At 49.3% G+C, this 20,393-nt stretch overlaps 1 protein-coding gene across 1 annotated transcript; it reads right to left on the bottom strand.

Annotated features, from left to right (window-relative positions):
- Positions 1 to 7,405: 7,405 nt before the first annotated feature.
- On the bottom strand, positions 7,406 to 19,023 carry CCNE1 (cyclin E1). The gene is made up of 12 exons (XM_032390667.1): positions 18,825 to 19,023; positions 18,302 to 18,353; positions 18,103 to 18,190; positions 17,816 to 17,884; positions 13,245 to 13,390; positions 12,990 to 13,125; positions 10,697 to 10,843; positions 10,047 to 10,142; positions 9,684 to 9,818; positions 9,461 to 9,572; positions 9,224 to 9,381; positions 7,406 to 8,931 (listed from the first exon to the last, which is right to left on the bottom strand). The coding sequence occupies exons 2-12, from the start codon at positions 18,322 to 18,324 to the stop codon at positions 8,809 to 8,811; spliced, it is 1,233 nt and encodes a 410-aa protein (XP_032246558.1). The 5' UTR covers positions 18,325 to 18,353; positions 18,825 to 19,023; the 3' UTR covers positions 7,406 to 8,808.
- Between the last annotated feature and the right edge of the window lie 1,370 nt (positions 19,024 to 20,393).

The raw sequence follows: 20,393 nt of genomic DNA, 5'->3' as shown, positions 1-20,393 counted from the left end.
AGAAGGGGTGAGTGAGAATACACAGGATCCTGAAATGTGCGGCGGCACATCTGCCCAGAGAAAAAGGGAGGCCCGGAATTGCAAGCTTTGTTATTTTTACTTTTTGGTGTGAGGGGCCATCTGTGCAGGTTTGAGCTTGTCTGGAGGAACCCAGATTTGTAGATGAAATTCAAATGTAGGATTACTTTGCAGGCTGTCACGCTGAGACTTTCTCCCCGAGCTGGGGCGGCAGTGCTGAGACTCATAGCGACAGCGCATGCCAGGGTCCAGCAGCTGTTCGAGGTGAGCGAGCATGTGGGGCCCTCCACCAGGGCATCGTCAACCGCCACAGCGACGGTCACTCTTCTCCGCACTGGTGCTACCAAGGCTGCCCGGAGGGGCCCGGAGCGCCAGCTGAGCACACGGGCCCCCACTGCCTACCCGGAGGCCGTCCAGGGGGGAGGAAGCCAGGGGGAGAAGGACGCGGGCAATGCCAGCGGCGACCGGGAGGAGCTCTGACCCCCTCAGTTGTTGCCTGTTCTTCCCAAACGACCTCCATGAGCCTGCGGCGGCACACGCATCCTTGGATATGCCCACGGCCCCCATCGTCAGCCGCAGGACACCATGATCCCCCTGCATGGAAATTCCAGAACTTTCCTGTCCAAGCTGAAGCAGCAGGTGGAGCTGGCCACATTGGGCTCCCCTCTAGGACCTTCCCACAAACCAGGGCTATAGTGGGGAGGGGTGTCAATGTGAAAAGGGGGGCAGGAGGATCATCCAAACCCCACTCTGGAAGCCTTTTCAGCTGAGAGTCCTAGCATGAGGCTCTCATTTTAGCTCCCGGCTGCTCACAGATTGTGCACCGCCCCACGCATCCTGTGCGAGTCAAGTTAGTCTCCAACAGCAGCCTAAACATCAGGTGGGCACATTCGTCTGGTTAATTTGTAATAGGAAACATTGTTTCTGGCCTGGATGCTTTCCTTGGGCCCGTCCTGGGCCAGATGTGCGGCAGCCCACGATGGGGTGGCACCGGGGAGAAGGAGAGGACCCTGAGGTTCAGCACATCTCCGTTTGGAAACTTCGGTGCCATTCCTGACCTCTCCTCCTGGGCTCCGACGGGGAGGGTGATGATAGACCTGGCGGGGGGGGGGGGGGGGGGGGGGGTGCGGGGAGGGGAATGCTCTGTGGCTCTTTTAGTCATCGCTGTGCTCCAACACACACTCCTTTCCCCAGCTTATGCCAAATCATGAAACCCAATACCAATAGACAGGGATTGTGGGAAGAAAGCAATCCATAAGCTGTATTTTTTCTTTCTTCAAAAAGAACCCTTGGGTGAGGAATGTGATTTCCGGTGCACCAAGAGGGGTCCTTGGCTCTGACCCACTGCTCCACACGCACACTCCCACACACACTGCCCTGCCACCCACGTCAGAGAGTACCCGTGCGCCGGGTTATGGCAAAGCAGCAGGAGGGCCGCAGGGCCTGGGAACATGGCAAACGGCCACTGCTGGTGCCCTTGGCATTGCCCGGGTACCGAAAGGACAGGGCAAGGGGCCCAGAGGAGGGCTCCCCAGGCCCTGCTGGGCTCCAGACTCACTCTGGGGCTGACTCGCTGGGGCAGACAGACCTTTTCTTTTTTTTTTTTTAACACAGAAACAAAAGGATGAAATCATTAGCATCAATTGGGCACATTCAGTGTAGATTACTGACATGCCATTGTTACAAGGATAAAAGAAGTATAATTAATAAAACCCGCCCAGCCCGCCTTTTGTGCTCCCATGAATTCTTTATTGGCATCTGCATCTATCTTGTCCACGGACGAGCCCTCTCCTTCCACTGCGCTGGACGACGCTAAAATGAACGGTGCAGAAAATCACTCCCAGGATCTGGAAACTCATCTTTTTCTGCTGCAATTTGTCTTCTGATGCCTCCGTTCTCTCCCTCCCAGGGCAGAAGTAGACAGAGCATTTTCTAGCAGTACAGCACAGGTTCCATTCAAGGAAGAACAAAGCCGGGCCCTAGCTCCCTCCCACCGGGACCCTGTCGAGGGCCACCCTGCAGGGCCAGTTCCCTCGCAGTTGGGGGTGGGGGCATTCTCTGGAAGCAGCCCTGGAATCACACTTGCCCCACCTCTGGCCTTGACATGCCCTAGATGGGCTGAGTGTCAAAGGTCACCCTGAGGGTCAGCAGGCTGCCTGGCGGACCCCGGGGGAGGTGGGGCAGCCCTCAGCCCCTGGCCGGCTTCCAGCCCACCTGCTTGCGGGCCTGCCCTCTGCCCTGCGCACTGTCGCCCTGGCCCCCCACCCACCCTTGATGTCGAGAGAAATGAAACCTCCTTTGCATGACAGGAAGCAGGGTAGTTCCCTGAAGTGTACTGCAAACCTAAAAACACCCCAATCCAGTCTTTCATCACCACCTGGAAGACCAGCGTTTGAAGAGAAACAGAAAGCCACTCTTAACCCCTGAGAGCCTGCGCTTACACCGAGAGAACACACTGTGGCCTCCCGCCCACTGAGCAGATGAGGAGTCTGAAGCCCCAAGCAGGTCAGTGATGAGCTGAAAGCCCCACAGCCCTCAGGGTGAGAGCCGAGACTCTCCCGAAAATCCAGGAATCTGAATCTCCATCGCCTGTGGGAGACCCACAGGTAAAGAACATGTCTTTGGACACCAAGATGTTTGTCCTGGTCTTAAACATGCTCAAATAGCCTGCTCTCTCTGCCACTCTCCTTGGACCTTTCTGCTTTCTTCATCTGTACTGTTTTCTTGCTTTTGATAGAGTTAGGGGCCCCAGCTATTTGTCTTCCCTGGGAGGTTGGCAGCGTGTAGGTGAGGATCAACAGCAGGGATTCCTGGGCCAGGGGCAGGGGAGGTGGGGAGTCTGGTGCTCTGCATGCTGTGGGCCCTGCCGGCCAGGCTGCCGGGGGCTGGGAGCCACAAGCCTATATGAGCTCTCCCAAGTTTTGCATGTCGGCTCAAATGTTTCAAAACTTCTTTGCAGCCCAAATACACAGAACCCCGCACGGCGGCACCAGCCCCACAGCCCAGATGGGCAGCCTCTGTTTCTACCCCGAGAGCCACAGGGACCCCGTGCAGAGTTGGGGAGGGATGGAGGACAGAGAAGTTCGGGGGCGGGAGTGGGCTTCAGACCAAGTCATCATCTCTCACGATGACGGATTGCTCGTTGCTTGTCTACAACAAGGTATGACTTGGGGAGGTGCTTAGCAAGAGGGGCGCGGAGAACTTTCTGGATGACTGGGGGAATGGATTTGTCTGTCTAGCTCTCTGTCTGATGATGCACTGGAGCTTTTGTATGTCATTCCACCCTTGTGACCCCTCCAGGAACTGGAATTCAATGGCGTGTGTTTCCTTTGCCCAGGAGAAACGCTAGAACAGCAGAAGTCTGATTCATTTCTGTTCAGGTCTTGCTTTTCAGTCGGAATGTGGTCTTTTGCAAGTGGAAGATAGCGTGTATTCTTCTGGGCATGGAAGAGTACGAAATTTAATGAAAGTGACTACACATGTAAGAATCAATCCATTTCCCTGTTCATTCAGGGAGTGAATATTTAATAAGCGCCTATCATGTGCCAGGCCCTGAAATGATGTGCTAAGCAACGAAATCAATTGGCAAGCAATCACTGAAAAAGAAAAACGAGAGGGGGTGAGTTTGCATGGGTATGCCCATTTTAAATGACTTAAGAGAGGTAATTGGATGAAATAGCCCTGTACAAAAACCAGCAAATGTTTTGTGTATTCGTATGTTCGTGTATGCATAGAAAAGGTTCTGGAGCCACGTACACTATTTTAACACCAAAACTGTTAAGGATGGCACCTCTGGGGGATTTTCACTTTCTCTGTTGCACATGTCCGTAGAAGTCTAATTTATCATATCACACATGTTCTGCTTCCATAATCAGAGAAAAACCAAGGAAGTTAAATAATAGCAATTTTCACGGGAAGAAAAGATGGCTGTAGCAAGTGCTGGAGCAGCCGTGGGAAGGCAGGCTCGCTCACACTCCCAGGCTGGGAGGATCGATCGGCATAATTCGGGGAATTAGCTGACCACATCTAGTAAAGTTGCAGGGGCACACGCCCTTTGACACGGCGGCTCCAGGTCTGGGAACGTGCCCCGGAGGAACCCCCATGCGTGGCACACGCGTGTGCAAGATGTTCATTGCAGCGTCGTCGGTGACGGTGACGGCATTGCTGACCTACTCGTGGGCCAGCCTGGGAGGGACTGTATACATTGGGGATAGTCACACAAGAGAAAACTCTATCACAGTTAAAAATAAATAAATCCAACCCTCCATGCTTCCACGTGGGTAAATCTTGAAAATAAGGTTGAAAGAGAATAGGAAGTGGTACTATTATAGGTAAGGTTCGATGCCACTGGTGTGGATTTTTAAGACACCCAGAGTAGTGTTTCTGTAAGTCTATTGCTTATGGAGCCAAACGTAAATGATAAAAGTCTAAAAATATGTGTGGGAATCATCCACACTGACCTTGGGGTGATTGTTAACTCTGAGGAGGAAAGAAAGACGATGGGATGGGGGGAGGGAGACCAGGGGGCCCTTCAGTGACATCTTTAATGTTGTATTCCTTTAAAAAAATGTGAAACTGGGGATTGCTTTCTGCACTTGAACATGTTTGCCTGTCGGATGCGTGTGAACTGATCTCGCTGATGACTTGTGAATTGAGTGGCTTTCCTATGCGTATTGTGTATCGCCAGTGCCCATTTTTCCTAAGAGTATTAACAACGGGAAGTGAAGTAAGCAGTTTCCCTAGAAGATGGCAAAGTGCGTGCGTTGGGGTGAGGACGTGCGCCAGTGGAGGCTCCCTTCAGACAGGAGGTACTGGGGACATGGGTGTGGGACAGACAGGGGTGCTCTCCCGCAGGAGGTGAGGGTCTAGCTGACTGTGGATGGGCTGACGGGCAGGAGTGCAGGCGTAGAAGTCGCTGTGGCCTGAAAGGAGAGGGGGGCAGTCACTGAGGCAGGGCCATTTGGAAATCAGTGATGCATGGAGAGCACAGTCCTTTTCCCGGGACCCTGAGAGGCAGAACTCAGGGCTTGTTTCTTCAACTTCTGCCTCCAGACGTAGCTCTGAGCCCATCATTGTCCCCTTCACAAACACCAGCTCCCTGCTGCCAGGGACATCGGGCCTGTGTCCAGCCTGATGCGTAAAAGCCCATTGTGACGTGGCCTCTGTCACCTCCGCTGCATCATCTCCTGCTTCCTCCGCTGGCTCGTGACCGTGACCCCTCTTCATTGGCTGGGGGGGCGGGCCCTCTCAAACAGGCATGGCAGCCCTGCTCCAGGCCCTTCCCAGGCCCCCATGCTCCCGGGGTTCCAGACCTGCTCACCTGAGCTCTAGGATCGCATCCCGCGTGCTTTGGTCTCGAGTCCTGGTGGTGCCCGGGGCACAGCAGGGCTCAGGGGCTCACGACAGAGGGCACCCCACGCACCACACCGGGGAAGTCAACATCAGACCAGAAATCACTGCAGTCAGCTGCTACACAATTTTTGGAATTGACATTGGTCGGGAAAAATGATTGAAAGGACAGGCGGGGGGTGAGGTGCAGAGGGAGTCCTTATTCCATGCGGGACAGCATTGCCCTCCCGTCTGAAGCTCCTGGGAAATAGTACCTGGTAAGCCTGTGAAACTGAGCACATTAGAGTCTTTGGGAGCTAAATCTGGAATTGGGATGAGGTAGGAAAAAAATCTATGCTCATTGAATACAAAATGCAATTGTCTGTCAGTGCAGTAACTGAAGTATCTGCAGCAAATTATATTTAAGACTCTATTGTCGCAGGCAGATTAGCTAATGCTTGATTTTAAGTACAGGCTTCTAATGCTATTACTCCTGGTTAGCTCTGCCTGGCAGGTAACCTTGTGCAACAAATGGTGGCATTGCTTGAATAACATATTTGATCAAACAGGACAATTCTTTCAAAAATTGAGTTCTCTGTGGCAATTTGAGACCTGTAATCAGCAAATTAGATGATTACAGCAGGGATAAAAATAGTCTTCTAACAATGTCCAAGGTATAAATGTGATTTGAATTTCAAAATGTTGAACATGCGGTAGGAAAATGCACGGTTGGGTAAATATGACTAGACATTATCAGATTTGATTTCTCTTGCCAACCCTGCTCTGAGCTAGAGCCTAATTTTGCCCGAAGACTCCAGTCTCGTTTGTGTCTCAGTCTATCTTGCACTGTCTATGCTCCAAATCTTCAAGGGCTCAACGGCTTTACTTATCAGCCTTTAGGAACTTAAGAGTCCACGTGAACCTTAGCATCATTTATCCACTTGGTGTGAAATCCACGCAGCAATGAGCTGCCTGAGGTCCACACAGGGAAGATGGTGTTGGAAGGACTTCCACACCCACTACCTGAAGACCAGTGTTTTCTTTCTTCGGCACAGGGGACAGGGACAACCAGAGCAACTCTGGGGAGGTCTGGTGACTGAACTGTGAGCTGGGGCGTGACATGAGGATGTGGTTTGCTCTACCACAATCCAATCAGCCCTCATGGTTGGTCAATAAGTTACTCTTAGTTTCTCCTCTAACACAAGGAAGTCAGACTAAGGGGCCACGTCACCTCCTTCTCTGGGTCCCCCTGCTCACCACCTCTGCCTCAGAGTGTTTGCTCCTCCAGGTTGACCAGAGCTGCCATTTTCACCCCCATGTCTGTTTGGCATCCCCCGGCCTCAGCCGGTTTTAGCTGAATGGCAGAACAAAAATGATTTGGCAAATGGGTACGCAGAGCCAACCGGTGAGGGACCAAAGTCTGTGCTGACTACTAGCAAAGGGAGGAGCTCCTTAAAGCAGGGAAATGTGATGTTACTTACTAGTTGCTCTTAGGGTTTCTGGCAGAGCTACAGAAAATATCGATTTCCTGTGGATTTCACTTACCCACCCAGGACGCATCCTTTGTTAGCACAGGTGATTCAGAGCTGCCCCTGGCAATGCTGCCATTTAATAAAAACAAAAGCAAAATCCTGATGTCCAGAAACGCAGCACTCTTGAATTTGCTTATAAGGCTTTCTCATTTCAGCGGCCCCAGTAACGCTCTGCGACAATGTGTGGGCCAGACGTCCATGAAGTAGTTAGTACCTGCCTCAACATGTGTTCAGACCAGTGTCACCTCCCCTGTCAAGCCCTAAAACTTATCCAAAGCTTTGAAAATAGAAATGTTTTCAGTGCCATGTTTTTGCATAGAAAATGCCAAATGTAAATTAACCACTTTTAGGATTTTTCCAACAAGACACTTACGAATGGTCAACTTTAAAAATGCACTGCTTTTTAAGGTGGGAGCATCTCTGCCTGAGATGAGGAAATAATTAGCTCGGAGTACCATCTGACTAAATACCAGGACATGTAGATTTATAATGCATTTATTTGGAACACCATATTAAAACTTGCCAGAACTATCGCATCACAATGTGGAGGAGTAGGGTCTCTCTCCGACTTCATGTAAGTATGATACAGATTTTAAAATGGCTGTTTTTCTACTTCAGACAGGGTTTTGCAAAATGAGATAAAATACCAAGTTGAAAATAAGTGCGTTTGTTTGCTCGTTCACCCTCCCTTTTTCTGAACCCGTAACATACACTGAAGCGGTGCAAGGAAGTGTAACACACAAGACCACCACGAAGAGAATGCTCAACTAAATGCAGCGTGAACTATACCCATTAGGCCTTAAAGTGGACGGGGACTTCCTCCATGAGCAAGGCACTTGGTGACTCCATCAGGGGTCAGGGAACAGACCGTGCACGGACATCTGGCCTTGAGCTACATATTTTATTTTACATTTTCTTCTTCAAAGTATAGTTTTAGGCTACTACATTATGTTAACAAGTTCTCCCAACAGAAGTTCTTTAGGTTAAGATTTGGGTAAGGACGAAAAGGGTGTTGAGTACCACTTATTACAGATGCTTTATGACCTCTGGCCTGTCGTGGGGCGGACATGATACCTAAGAATCCTCTTGGATGCAGACATGCGCTCCCCAGTACTGTCACCGCCAGCTGGGGAGCCCCACCTGAGCAGCCACTGTGCGAGGGGGAGAAAGGGGGAGAAATGCCAAATCGAAGCCTCATTCCCACCTCACGTGGCCCTTGGCAGGCATTCGCGGCTGTACCTGAAGCTCACTTCAAAAGTCTTCTTCTAAATATATTTGCCTGAAAAGTACAAAGTTAAAGAAAGAGAACTTGATGCAGCCACACTCAAAGATGACTTCTAACTTAAACGATCACACATAGCTCATAAAACGAGCTGTCTCAAAGACAGTGTTATCTTTATTAAAAAAACGGATAGAAGTAGCAGCACTTACAAAATAACAAAATAACAGTTCATAAAAGGCATTGTACATTGTCAACTGATAGTGTGAAAAGGGCAGGCCCCCGGCACAGCTGGTTGTGGGCTCCACATCACAATGCTCACAACCACCTGTTCCCCTCAATACGACACAACCCAGCACACCCGAGGGGAGCCCACAGCAACGTGGCACTCCGCAACTTCAAGCCTTTGTTCCGTGTGTGAACAGTCAATCAAGTCAAGTATCACCCTCCTTAGCAGCATCTGGAGCACTCATTGGTGTTCTGGAGGTGGCTGGTGTACTTGACCCACTTATTTCAAAAAATCTAAGCATTCAATAAAAAACACTTGTCCCTGTCCAATGCCATCCACAGAAACACTTCGGTCGCAGAAGAGACATGCTCTTCCGCTGACATATCTGTAAAAGCTAACGCGCGCCTCCGCCCCAGTGTGCAGCAGGGAACTTGGAGCGGGCGCTTCTGCACGGCTGTCTTTGGTGGAGGATGCTGGTGTGGTCACGCGGTCCCCTGCTCACTGCTCTGCTTCTTACTGCTCTGTGGGGGGGTGAGGACCCCGGTGGGGAGAGGAGAAATCCTATTTTGTTCAGACAATATGGCTTTCTTTGCTTGGGCTTTGTCCTGGTAAGAATAAAAGCGAGAAATGTTAAAATGGAAGAATGCATCCTTTGGGCTTTGCGGCCTGTGTGCTCCTTTCTGTGGAGGTGAGGGCAACGAAACAGCAAAGAACAATCTGAAGTCGCTGGTCTGTGTGCTATTTAGACATCGCATCTATTGAGCACAATTTTTCTTTTTCAAAGGAATTATAAGAATTGGAGTCTTTCTAGGATATCGGGAGCCTGCCTGAAGAGGAGTGAAGAGGCTACTCAGGCAGTTTTAGGAATTTATCTGGGAAACAAGGAACACGACTCACCAGCAAATCCAAGCTGTTTATGTGCGTCTGGATGTTGTGCGCATCTTCAGCAGGAACTCCCCTGAAGTGCTTAAGTTTTGAGCTCCCTGTCTCCCTTATAACCATGGCAAATGGAACCATCCACTTGACACACTTCTCTATATCACACCACTGATACCCTGCAACGAAAATAAATTTTAGGCTCCATCGGTTCGTAAGTTTAATACACTTTGTGAATGGACCGGAAAGCCAACGTACCTGAAACCTTTTGCATCAATTCAGATGAAGAGAAATGATACAAGGCAGAAGCAGCAAGTACACCATAGGGAAATTCTAAGCAGCCAACATCCAGGACACAAAGATCTAAAAGCTGTGGAGGAGAAAAGAACACTGAAGCAGGAGGCCAACGTCTATCCCTTCTAGAGTTCCTCGGTCTCCTGGTGGGGCAGGTAGACCCCCCAGAGGTAACAGAGCCACTCACCTCCGCGATGTGTATGAAGATTTGCTGGGGATACTGTGGCAGGAGCACTTCATATAAGTCATTTAGATATGCCACCTGCATATATACATTCAGCCAGGACACAATGGTCAGGGGACTTAAGTGCCACTTAAGGGCCTAAGGGAAAACAGAGAGAAGGGTCAGACCAATGGCTGAGAAAAAAACAAAACCAAACAGACGCTTCTGCTCCCTTGGGTCCTCCAAAGGAGTTCAAAATGCAGCCACGTTCCATGCCACAATGTGTCCAGCTGGGGAACACCTAGTCAGATGCACTCAAACTGAATATGGAAAAGATATTATGTATGCATTTAAAAAAAAGGACTGAAAAATTAACTTGTAACCTACCTTCATAATGATTAATTCCATGCTAAGAATTTCCTCTCCTGAACAAGCCCCATCTGTAACATAAGCAAACTGGTGTAGCTTTGGAGGATAGATTTCCTAAAAGGAAATAAAAGGGAGAAATGACTACCAAATTTCTCTAACAGTTTTAACTTACAATGTACATCCAAAATTACTGTTTTTAGTATGCTAGCATGGAAAGAGAGGGAACATCATGGAATAAATACAGGAGCTACTCCACTGGTCAAAATGCATTCATTGTGAAAGAAACCAAACACCCATCATTACCAATAAATAAAGACATAAATACAGCTTTTACTCAGTGGGGATATTTTTGAAATTTTCACCTTTTTAATACCTTTAGCAACATGTTTGAAAGTTGGGCCTATCCACCCTTCTCATCACATCAAAATTCGAATCCTCTTGGGTCAAAGTTCAATTTTTTGGCGTAAAGTAACTACATTAACCTAAGCATTTTATATACTCACTACTTCTCTCACTTCTTGGTTGATTTCTAGCCCTTTCTGCATGTATCTTTACTTTAGATGACCTCAATTAGAAAAATGTAGACAAACAGTTGGCCTATTCCAGTAATCTCAGGGGATCTCAAGAAACAGCATGTGCTACATAAGAAATATTTAAAAATAATTTACCTCAAGTTTGGCAGCAATAAATAAAGATGAAATCCCAATAAGCTGTAAAAGTGTTTTAACAATATTTTGTTGTGTTGCCATATACCGATCAAAGAAATCCTGTGCCAAGTAAAATGTCTCTCTGTGAAGTTTATAGACTTCGCATACCTGAAAAAATATTTAGTAAGTTTTAGAACAATTACTTGAGGAAAAAAGAAAGACAAAAAACAACTTGCCATGAGTTTCGGTGAAGGACAATATAACCAAATCAAGAGAGAGAACTTTGCTTTTCTGAAAGGATGGTTACCTGGCTTGTCCCTAAGCACAAATACAGCGCAAAGCTGGAACTCAGAAGGATTAAGTGTTCCGTGATCTATATAATAGTAAGGGCAAATGTGCATGGGCTGCTAAAGCAGCATTTTCATGGAAAAACTGTGAATGATAATCTCAAACTAAAATTAGGACCATGCCTGCCCTGCCCACCTCACAGGATTGCTGAGAGCGGGTAAAATGACGTGCATGAGGGAGCTGAAGAGGACCAAGGAAATAGTAGACTTCAACTCATCACCACCGTCTAATGTCTGATTATGCATATAAAACTGCCATTCCTACATAGGCCTTCCCATGTGTGAGTGCAATTCATGGGGCTAAAAAGTAGAAAAGGCACGGGAGAAACAACAAACAGAACATTGAGAGAAAATTCCATCAATCACTAAAGAGTATTTCTAAAGTCCAAGTTGAGGTATATTTGAAGTCAGTTTTTATAAAGTTATACAATTATGATCTGATCAGAAGTGAAACTAGAGCTTCTGTCCGCTCAGGAACAAACTCTCAGACCTATGTCACCCAGCTCACAATTGGGCACACAGCCTGAGTACCACCTTTCCCACACGCACGCAGACTTCCTGGCTGGGCTCGGGGCTGAGAAACAGCATTGCTGCAGTTTTGTTCCACTGAAGACAAAAAGGTTACCATTCTTTTCTATCCTTTTAATGGTATTACATGACCTTTTTGATTTACTTTCAGAGAGAAGCCTTCCTTAAAGTATATGGCATCACCTGCATTATGCAAAATAGAACTTCTCTGTCACATCTTACGAGTTGAAGACTGGGAGAGTCAAGTGTACTACACATCTAATGTTTTGAGGAGTTATAAAATGTCTCCAACGGCCCAGAAGGGCTATGTGCCCTAGTGGGCCTGCACTGGGCAGCTGCAAGGCCTGCAGTTTTAAGCAGGCAGGCCTGCCAAAGAACTCAGTGTAGAAAATGTTAACGTTTTCAGAGACCAATAAAGAAAAGCAAATTAATAATGGTAAAAACAGCTATCTTTTCTTGCCTACTATTTCTAATCCATACCAACTCTGCAAGGAAAATACTGTTAGAAAATACTGCAGATGAGAAAACCAAGATTCTAAGTTCAATGACTTGCCTGACGAAGACACATACACGGTGAGGTGGCAGCAGGGGGTCTGATTCTAGGATGGGCCTAACAGGGGGGCACATACCCCTGGAATATAGGCTTTCCAAAGAGTACACAGCAGAGTTTGTTTTTAGGGAATATTTAGACACTTGGCTTCCCCAAGTCCTTTTTTCATAAAATGGATCTACCTGAGATTCCTTCGACACCACAAAGAAAGCCTACTTCTCATCACCCAAGGCTTCCCCGTGTCCAGGAAGGGCCCCTTCATCGAGGCACCACAGGGTCACCCACAATTCCTCTCAGAGGGAGATGCACGGCCCATACAGTATCGCCTTTATGTTTAACAATTACCCATCACCATTTGTAATACTCGTTCTTTTGATCAACTGTTGCAGAGAAGTCTGACGGTGTGACCAATAAAAGATTTGAACAATATATTTTGTTAGGACGATATTCTGTGGGGAAGGAGAAATGGATTCCAAGGAGTTAAAAAGGGACAATGTAAGCTTTCTGACTGTTGAAGATAATAAGCCTGTTCATATATTTTGAAAACATGATAGTGGCTATCAAATAGCTGTTATCTGCATTCTACTGGATAGATTTAAAAGCAATTTAATTAACAAAGAACAAATATCAATATTTACAGTTCTGTGGAAAATATGTAATTATCTGAACTTTGAAGAAAAAAATTAGAGGCCAACTTAAAAATGTCCAAGAGGTAAAGAGACTTCAGAAATTCTTCTAAGGAAGAATGCAAACAAAACAGCAATATATACACCACCGCTTCAGAGACACAGAATGTGTCAGTGGGATCAAACACAGGAGGAGATCGTAAGAGCACAGATGATGCTAGAAGTGGTAAATGCTTCCAGTCAGCTGGAAGACTCCAGCTCACCTCCATTAACCAATCCAGAAGAATCGCTCGCATCTTAGGCTGCAGGAGAGGGTGCCGCTGCATAAAGTGCTTATCCCTTAAGTATGTCTTTTCCTTGTTTAGCATAATTTTCCAGACCTCGTCTCTATTTGCCCAGCTACAAAAAACAACGCCAAGTGAAAGACAAAAGGTAGGTGTCAGTATGCATCCACACTAACTTGGTGAGATTGTGCACAAGGAGTAAAAGATCTGGAAGGCACATGGCAGGCAACTTACTTCAGTATAGGCAGTGGCGAGGCTCTGGAGGGCATGAAACTCTGCGGTCCACACGCGGAACTTGGGTACGCCGGCTCATCCTCTTCTTTGTCCGGTGTGGGAATCAAGGAGCAGGGGTTTTCACATACAGAATTACCGTCCCAAGGCTGTAAAAGAAAAAACACATTTTTAAATGTTTGATATGAACCAGCTATTTTTACATTCATTGATTTATAGAACAGCCAGTAAAACAGAAAAGGTCTTCACACTAGACAGCAATCTCTAGGCCCAAATACATATTCTGGACTAAATTCAGATGAAGATGGAACATGTAAGTAAAAGCCACAGTAATGACTCCAAGTTTTCATTTCACATGTCACTGGTTTAGGAGTCTATGCAGTAAATATCTAAGACAGCTACAAAGTCAGTAGCATTTTGTCCTCCACGTTGTCACCCTCAAACACGTACCTGAGCAGTAAGATGGACCCAGGAGGGGTTAAGACAAAAGGCAAACAGCTCTTATATTACAAAAAACGACAACAGCACCAACAATACAAATCCATTTGCAGCTCAGTAAGATACTGGGCATAACTTAGTCTAAGGTATGCTGTGGGATTACTTGGTCACAACTGAAAGATTTGTTTTTTTAACAAGTACAACTAATCTAAAATTTCTTAAAAGTGAAAGGATTTCCAATAAAAGTATTTACATGCTCACTCCACATTCACAAGTGTAAAAGATCAAAATGTAAATTGATTACCATCTATATTTAAAGTTTCCCCATCTTAAAACAAAAACCCATCAAATGTGACATCTTTTGGTTGCAAGACTAGCCGAATACATTACATAATTGGGACTTTTTGCTTTCCTTAACTCAAAACAAAACAAAAAGAATATCTGCCTAGTTAAAACCAAATCCAGGAATGGTCACAGGATATACTAAGAAGTCTGTGGAGATAGAAGCCAGATACCCCTGAAGACCTTTGAATCCTGTCCCCAAAGTCTTGCACAGAATGACTCAAATAACTGATAAGTGAATAAACCATCATTAAAAATCCAAACCCAGGGCGCCTGGGTGGCTCAGTTGGTTAAGCGACTGCCTTCGGCTCAGGTCATGATCCTGGAGTCCCCGGATCAAGTCCCGCATCGGGCTCCCTGCTCGGCAGGAGTCTGCTTCTCCCTCTGACCCTCCCCCCCTCTCATGTGCTCTCTCTCATTCTCTCTCTCTCAAATAAATAAAAAAAAAATCTTTAAAAAAAAAAAAAAATCCAAACCCAAATATGCTTTTCTTTTAAAGATTCCAGATACTCAATTTTATTCAATTTTCAATATTTGGAAAATACTAAGGTCATTTTGCCATTTAGAAAATTTTCTTTTTCGGGCGCCTGGGTGGCTCAGTTGGTTGGGCGACTGCCTTCGGCTCAGGTCATGATCCTGGAGTCCTGGGATCGAGTCCCGCATCGGGCTCCCTGCTCAGCAGGGAGTCCGCTCCTCCCTCTCATTCTCTCTCTCGCAAATAAATACAATCTTAAAAAAATAAATAAATAAATAAATAAATAAAAAAAAAAAAGAAAATTTTCTTTTTCAAGCTGCTCTGTTCATCGTCCTACTCTAAAAAGAAGCCTATGATGGATTTTTTTGAATTATAAGAGTGATTTTGTTGACAATGTGGCAGGTAATAATCCCACCAGCATGGAAACCCTGTGAAGTCTGAGATTCTAGGCACTTTTTTTTAAGGCAGACAGCTCATTAAGGTTGACTAGAGAAGAAAAGGGACAAGGGGACGACTAGAGATGAGCGTGGGGACTTGGGCTCTAGGTGCTGCCTGGAGAATGGCTCTCAGGGCACACCGGCCACTTTCAGAGGCAGCTAGAGCACTTTCAGTGTGCCGAGAAGAGCAAAGCAGGATAAAGCTCTTCTCCACCCAGGGTGCGAAGAATTGGGCATGCAAATTAACCATGACAACTCCTGCCAACAGCTGTTCCAGAAGGGCAACCTCCCCTTCCAGCTCTAGTATCATGTGCTGGTAGCATTTCCTTGACGCAAAAAGGGTCACATAACTGCTTCAAGTTGTTTCTTCATTCAGGAATGAAGGCAGAAGCTGTGAAGGCAGAAGCTGGGTGCCACCCTCCGCAGCCAGATGGCTGAAAGAGCTGAGAGCAGCCCTTGGGGAGAAAATGGCAGCAGTTTCCAACCCGCAGTTCATAGACAAACCGGACGACCCACAAACAGACATGTGGTTTGGAAAGTTTTAGGACCCAGTGGGTGAAGCACAATATGAAGTCTATGCCCTTTCTCTTGAGCAGATACTGGCTTTTAAAGGAAGCCAGATCCATCTGACTTTAGGAAGGAAAGGGATAAGAGCAAGAGACCAATTTTGACTATTTCTAACCACCCCTGCCTCCTTATGAATTAACAATAGAACTACCTATGCAAAATCAGGTGCTGAGAAGTAACTAATGAAAGCCCAGGATTCACTTCAATAAAAAAGGTGGGTCTCATGCAAAAAGTTAAACAACAAGGGGTGCCTGGGTGGCTCAGATGATTAAGCATCCGCCTTCGGCTTAGGTCATGATCCCAGGGTCCTGGGATCGAGTCCCGCATCGGGCTCCGTGCTCAGCGGGGAGCCTGTTTCTCCCTCTCCTTCTCCTGCTGTCCCTGCTTGTGCTCTCTCACTCACTCTGTCAAATAAATAAATAAAATCTTAAAAAAAAAAAAAAAAGAAGTTAAACAACAAAACAGATTATGTTGAATGGATTTTAGATGAAAGTGTAGTCTTATCCTTAAGAAAGGCCTAAAGTAAGAATCAAAGGTTCTCTGTGGTCCTGATGAAGCAGTTATAAGGAGTTAGGATAATGCCCACAAGTAGCTCAAGGCTATTGTACTGGGCTGAACTGTAACTCCTGAGAAAAATTCTGTATAATTAATAGGCAAAAAGGTTGTGTTACCCCAAAATTCTAGCTTCAGGAATCTACACAGAGGAATAACAAGACAACGAATCCTCCATAAATAGATGGACAATTTTCAAGCTATCTGCTCTACAAAATGTGCAGAAACTTGTTGTCATTAATCTGTGAACCACTATGAAAATTCCTTCTAGTTGGAAATTACATGCTTATTCATATACCAGAGTGATCAACTGTCCACAGTTTAGGGATAGGACCACAGCCCCATTTTAGTCACCCTAGCACTGCTCCGATCCTCCTGGAGAACAGAAACTACTCTAAAACTCTAAGAAGTCAATATGGATGCCTTTCTTTCTTTCTCACTCGGAAATTTCAATTCAAAAACAGTTGGCAAAATAAACAATCTTGAGTTTCACAAAGGAGAGAACCATTTTATCATGCCCCACAAAAATCACCCTACTTAAAGTTCGTTTGTTTCTTATTTTTTAAAGAAGAGGAAAAGAAAAGAAAGAACTCTTATTTCCTTCCCTAAAGTGAAGTATTTCTTCATCTAACGAGAAGGAAATTATCAACCCCCTAGTTCAATATTCAATGGACCTCCCCAGAAATGCTAATTACTAGGGTCTTATGTACAGTGACAACTATTACTACAAACCTACTGCTTTAAAGCCCTTCACTCTTCCAGAACCAACTGCTATGGCTGTTGCTCACTGCCCAACAAAGTGATGTGCTGCCCATTGCCAACCTAGTTGGGACCACTGCCCTCAGCTCAAATACTATTCCCACTCAGCTTTTCTCTGTGATGGGGTCAGAAGGCCTGACACGCTAGTTTGGAGATCGGCTGCTTCCCCTACTGGAGCCATAACTACAGTCTCCAGCCGTTTCTGGAGGTGGAGAGATAACACAAGCTTTTTCTGCTGGGAACTTCTGATGTTGTAATGATATCACGAGCATGCAGGAAATTTGGCGGTAACTCTATTCCAAAGAGACCAGAGAAATGGACTCGTCAATTTAAAAAAGCTGTGTTGAGACACATATATCATCACACAGAATATTCCACAAATACTCTGGCTGAGGCCAGGTCAAGCCCCAGACAGCAGTAGTCACTGTAGGTAATTGCTGGATGGGCTGAGAACCCCCAGAGGGGGAGAAAGTTAGAAACCTGACCTAAAGGGGGTGGGAGGTCCTTAAGCACCATGACATGATGGAAAAATAGAAGTGTGGATGGGGAGAATTCATGGTTGCTTATGAACACACACAAACCCCCATCATCACAGCTACCCAGAGTGTCAGGAGCCCTCCCCCTGGTTCACCAGCCTAGAGACAGGGCTCTAGGATGGACTCCACCCCTGGCTTGCACAGGACTCTGGGTTACTTTCTTCCTCTGAGTCTGGGTTTCCTCAAGGGCAAAAGGAGAGGACCGAGTTATTTGATGTCCATTCTGGTTCTTCCAGACATCAGTGCATATTTGTAATCTCAAAGGTGCTGGCGAGGAACCCAAGACCTTCCTGGAGTCCCAAGGCTGGCAGAGGTCAGTGCCACTGCTGGGCACAGAGCTCAGCCATATGTACTGTGGCCATAGGTACAGAAAAAGCCATCAGCAGGAGGCAAGGGGGACAGAGACTCAATCTAACCCACAAAGAGCAGGAGGCCCTCCACCTAGGCCCAATCAGCAAGTGTACCCACCTGACTGCTGCACTGGCTTCTCACAGTCCTGTCAAGTTTTGCAATTTCTTCATCTGGATCCTGCAAAAACTAATATAAAGCAGCCCCCACCCCCCAAGGAAACACACCAAAGAGTCCAAAGACAAAAACAGAGAGAGAGAAAGAAAAAGTTGGTTAGGTTGTGGGCACCATTTCTGCCAAATGCACTCCCATTAACCCCCTATCAATAAACATGTGGCAGAGCCCAGCCTGGTTCCCAGGTAAGATTTGGGGGGGTCTCCTCCCCCACCTGTCTCCTTTGTACTCACAACAGCCACATTTGCCTTCCTTTTCCTGGAGCGAACAGAGACATCTGTGCCACTTTCCTCCTTCATGGTGTCCCGTTCCTTTGCATCCCTGCAAAGCCAGGGTGGCACAGAGGTCAGGGTGAGTTCTCCCCAAATCTGGGTTCACCCCTCCCCCACCACTGAATACCCTTCCCGTCCCCACAGCGACAGGGCCACTCACCTCTCCCTCCTCTCCCTCGGCATGGCTTAGGGCGTGGGATCAAGTTTCAGGCCTTAGGGACACAAACCGGGCAGTGGGGTGAAGACGACCGGCGGTGGGGGGGGGGGTATGGGCGGCCAGCCTGCCCCGGACACCCCTCCCCCTCCCGCGCGGGCGGCGGCGGCGGCGGGAGCCTCCCGGGCCGGTCAGGAAAATGGCCGATGGGCCCGGGTGGCCTGTCACCCGCGGCGCCGCCAACAGTCTGCGATGCCGGGTCCGAACCCGGGGTTGGGGGGGCCCGCACGGCCCCCGAAATCCCCGCCGGCCATCTCCTCCCTTGTGGCCCGGGCTGCCTCAGTCTCCCCCTCAACACTTCCCTCCCCCCCCGTCCGTCTCTGAGCCACCCTACCGGGGCACCCCGCGCTGACGCCTCAGGGACCCGGCGACCCGGCCTCGCCCCACCCCCACCCCGGCCCGGCCCGACCCGGGCGCTGTGGGAGTCCTCGCCGCCGCGCCGTCCCGCAGCTCGCGACAGGGCCCTTACCCGAAGCCGTCTCTCCGCGGCAGGCAGGCGGCACGAGCCGAGGCCGGGGGCAGGAGGCAGGAGGCAGAGGCGAGCGGGAAGCCGGGAGGCGGGAGGCGGGAGGCAGCGGCGGGCCGAGCGCGCGGCGGTGGCGGGATCCGCGCCTGCCCCCTACACCGCGCTGGCGGCCGAGCCGGCTGCTCCTGCGCCCGGCTAAGAGCGGGACATTTAAAAATCCCTGCGCGCGGAACCGGCCCCCGGCCCGCCCTCGCACCCTCCCGCCACCCTCCGCTCCGCCCCGGCCGGCTCCGAACCCCTCAGCGGCCGCCCTTGGGCCCGGGCCCGCCCAGCCACAGGCTTCAGGACCGCCCCGCCGCCGCGCAGGCCAGCCGAGGCGCTCGAGACCGCCGGGGGGGTGGGGCCTGCGCGGGGCGGGGCCTGCGCGGGGCGGGGCTAAGTGACAGGGCCTGCGCGCTGGAGGGGCGGGGCCGGGGCCGGGGCCGTGGCGGGGCCTGCGCGGCGCGAGCTGCGGCGCCGCGCGGAGCGGGACGCGGGAGGCCGGCTGGCGCGCGCGGTGGAGGGCGGGGCCGCGCCGGGCGGGCAGGACGCGGGGGAGGTCTGGCGCGAGCGCAGCGGAGGGGCGGGCCGAGGGACTCTGTGGGCGGAGCCGAGCGGCGCTGGAGCGGCAAAAGGCCGCGTGGCCCGCGCGGGTGGAATGTAAACACTGCAGGCGGCGCGGGTTCGGGCCGGGGCCGGGGCCGGGGTCTGGCAGGGGTCGCGCAGGAGCGAGCGGGAGGACCCGCCGTCCGTCGGTCTGCCGCGCGCGCGCTCTGTCCCTCCTTGCACGTCCTCCCCGCCCCTGAGACGCAGGGTTCCGGGCTGTGAGTCGGGGCGGGATGTGCCCAAGGTCACAGCGCCTAGTCGCTGGCCTACAACCAGTGCCACTGGCAGCCGCCTGGGTCTGGAGCGCCGGTGGAACGGTGGTTGTTTCTGGACGTGCGTCCGCCCATCCATCCAAGCGTGCATTCATTCATTCAAGGAACAGCCCACCCCCTTTCCTGTGTGCCCCTCCCCCACAAACTCTTCCGGGGCATCAGAGGACTGAGCCGGTTTGGACCTTGGGATTCCAGGCACCCCCCTCTAGCTGAAAGCCTTCAGAGCGACTCACGTCAGACTCAGGGTCAAATTCGCACTCCCTGTCCTGGCGTACAGGGCTCCACAGGAACTGGCCTTTATATCCTCTCAGACCTACCCGCCACCCCCTCCACTCTCAGCTCGTCACCACTGTCTGTCCTTTCTCACCTCAGGGCCATGGAGCTTGTGCCCTGCGAGGACCCCCTCGGGCTGCTCTTCCTTCCTTAGAACTGCAAGCTCTTCAGTGACCACTTAATCTGGAGCACCCTACTCCCCAGGACTTTGTCTCCACCTCATTGCCCTGCTGTGTTTCCTCCACAGAACTTGCCACAAGAAGACTTGCTCCTTCATTTCCTTGTTCGGTGTCCCTCTCCCTACCTTGTCTGTCTTGGTCACTGCTGTATCCCCCAGCTCTTGGCATAGTGCCTGGGGAAAGGGAGGCACTTGTTCGTATTT

This window comes from Phoca vitulina, unplaced genomic scaffold, assembly GCF_004348235.1.
Source record: "Phoca vitulina isolate PV1807 unplaced genomic scaffold, GSC_HSeal_1.0 scaffold58, whole genome shotgun sequence".
Taxonomy (NCBI): domain Eukaryota; kingdom Metazoa; phylum Chordata; class Mammalia; order Carnivora; family Phocidae; genus Phoca; species Phoca vitulina.
Note: the sequence above shows the minus strand (reverse complement) of the source record. Positions and strands in the feature narration are given on the sequence as shown.

Excerpts from the sequence above, each read along its gene's own strand:
- CCNE1 (XM_032390667.1), bottom strand. The coding sequence starts at position 18,324 with ATGCCGAGGGAGAGGAGGGAGAG. Across the intron at positions 18,191-18,301 it reads CCGAGGGAGAGGAGGGAGAG|GGATGCAAAGGAACGGGACA; the intron begins GTGAGTGGCCCT and ends CTGGCTTTGCAG. Across the intron at positions 10,143-10,696 it reads TTATTGCTGCCAAACTTGAG|GAAATCTATCCTCCAAAGCT; the intron begins GTAAATTATTTT and ends ATTTCCTTTTAG.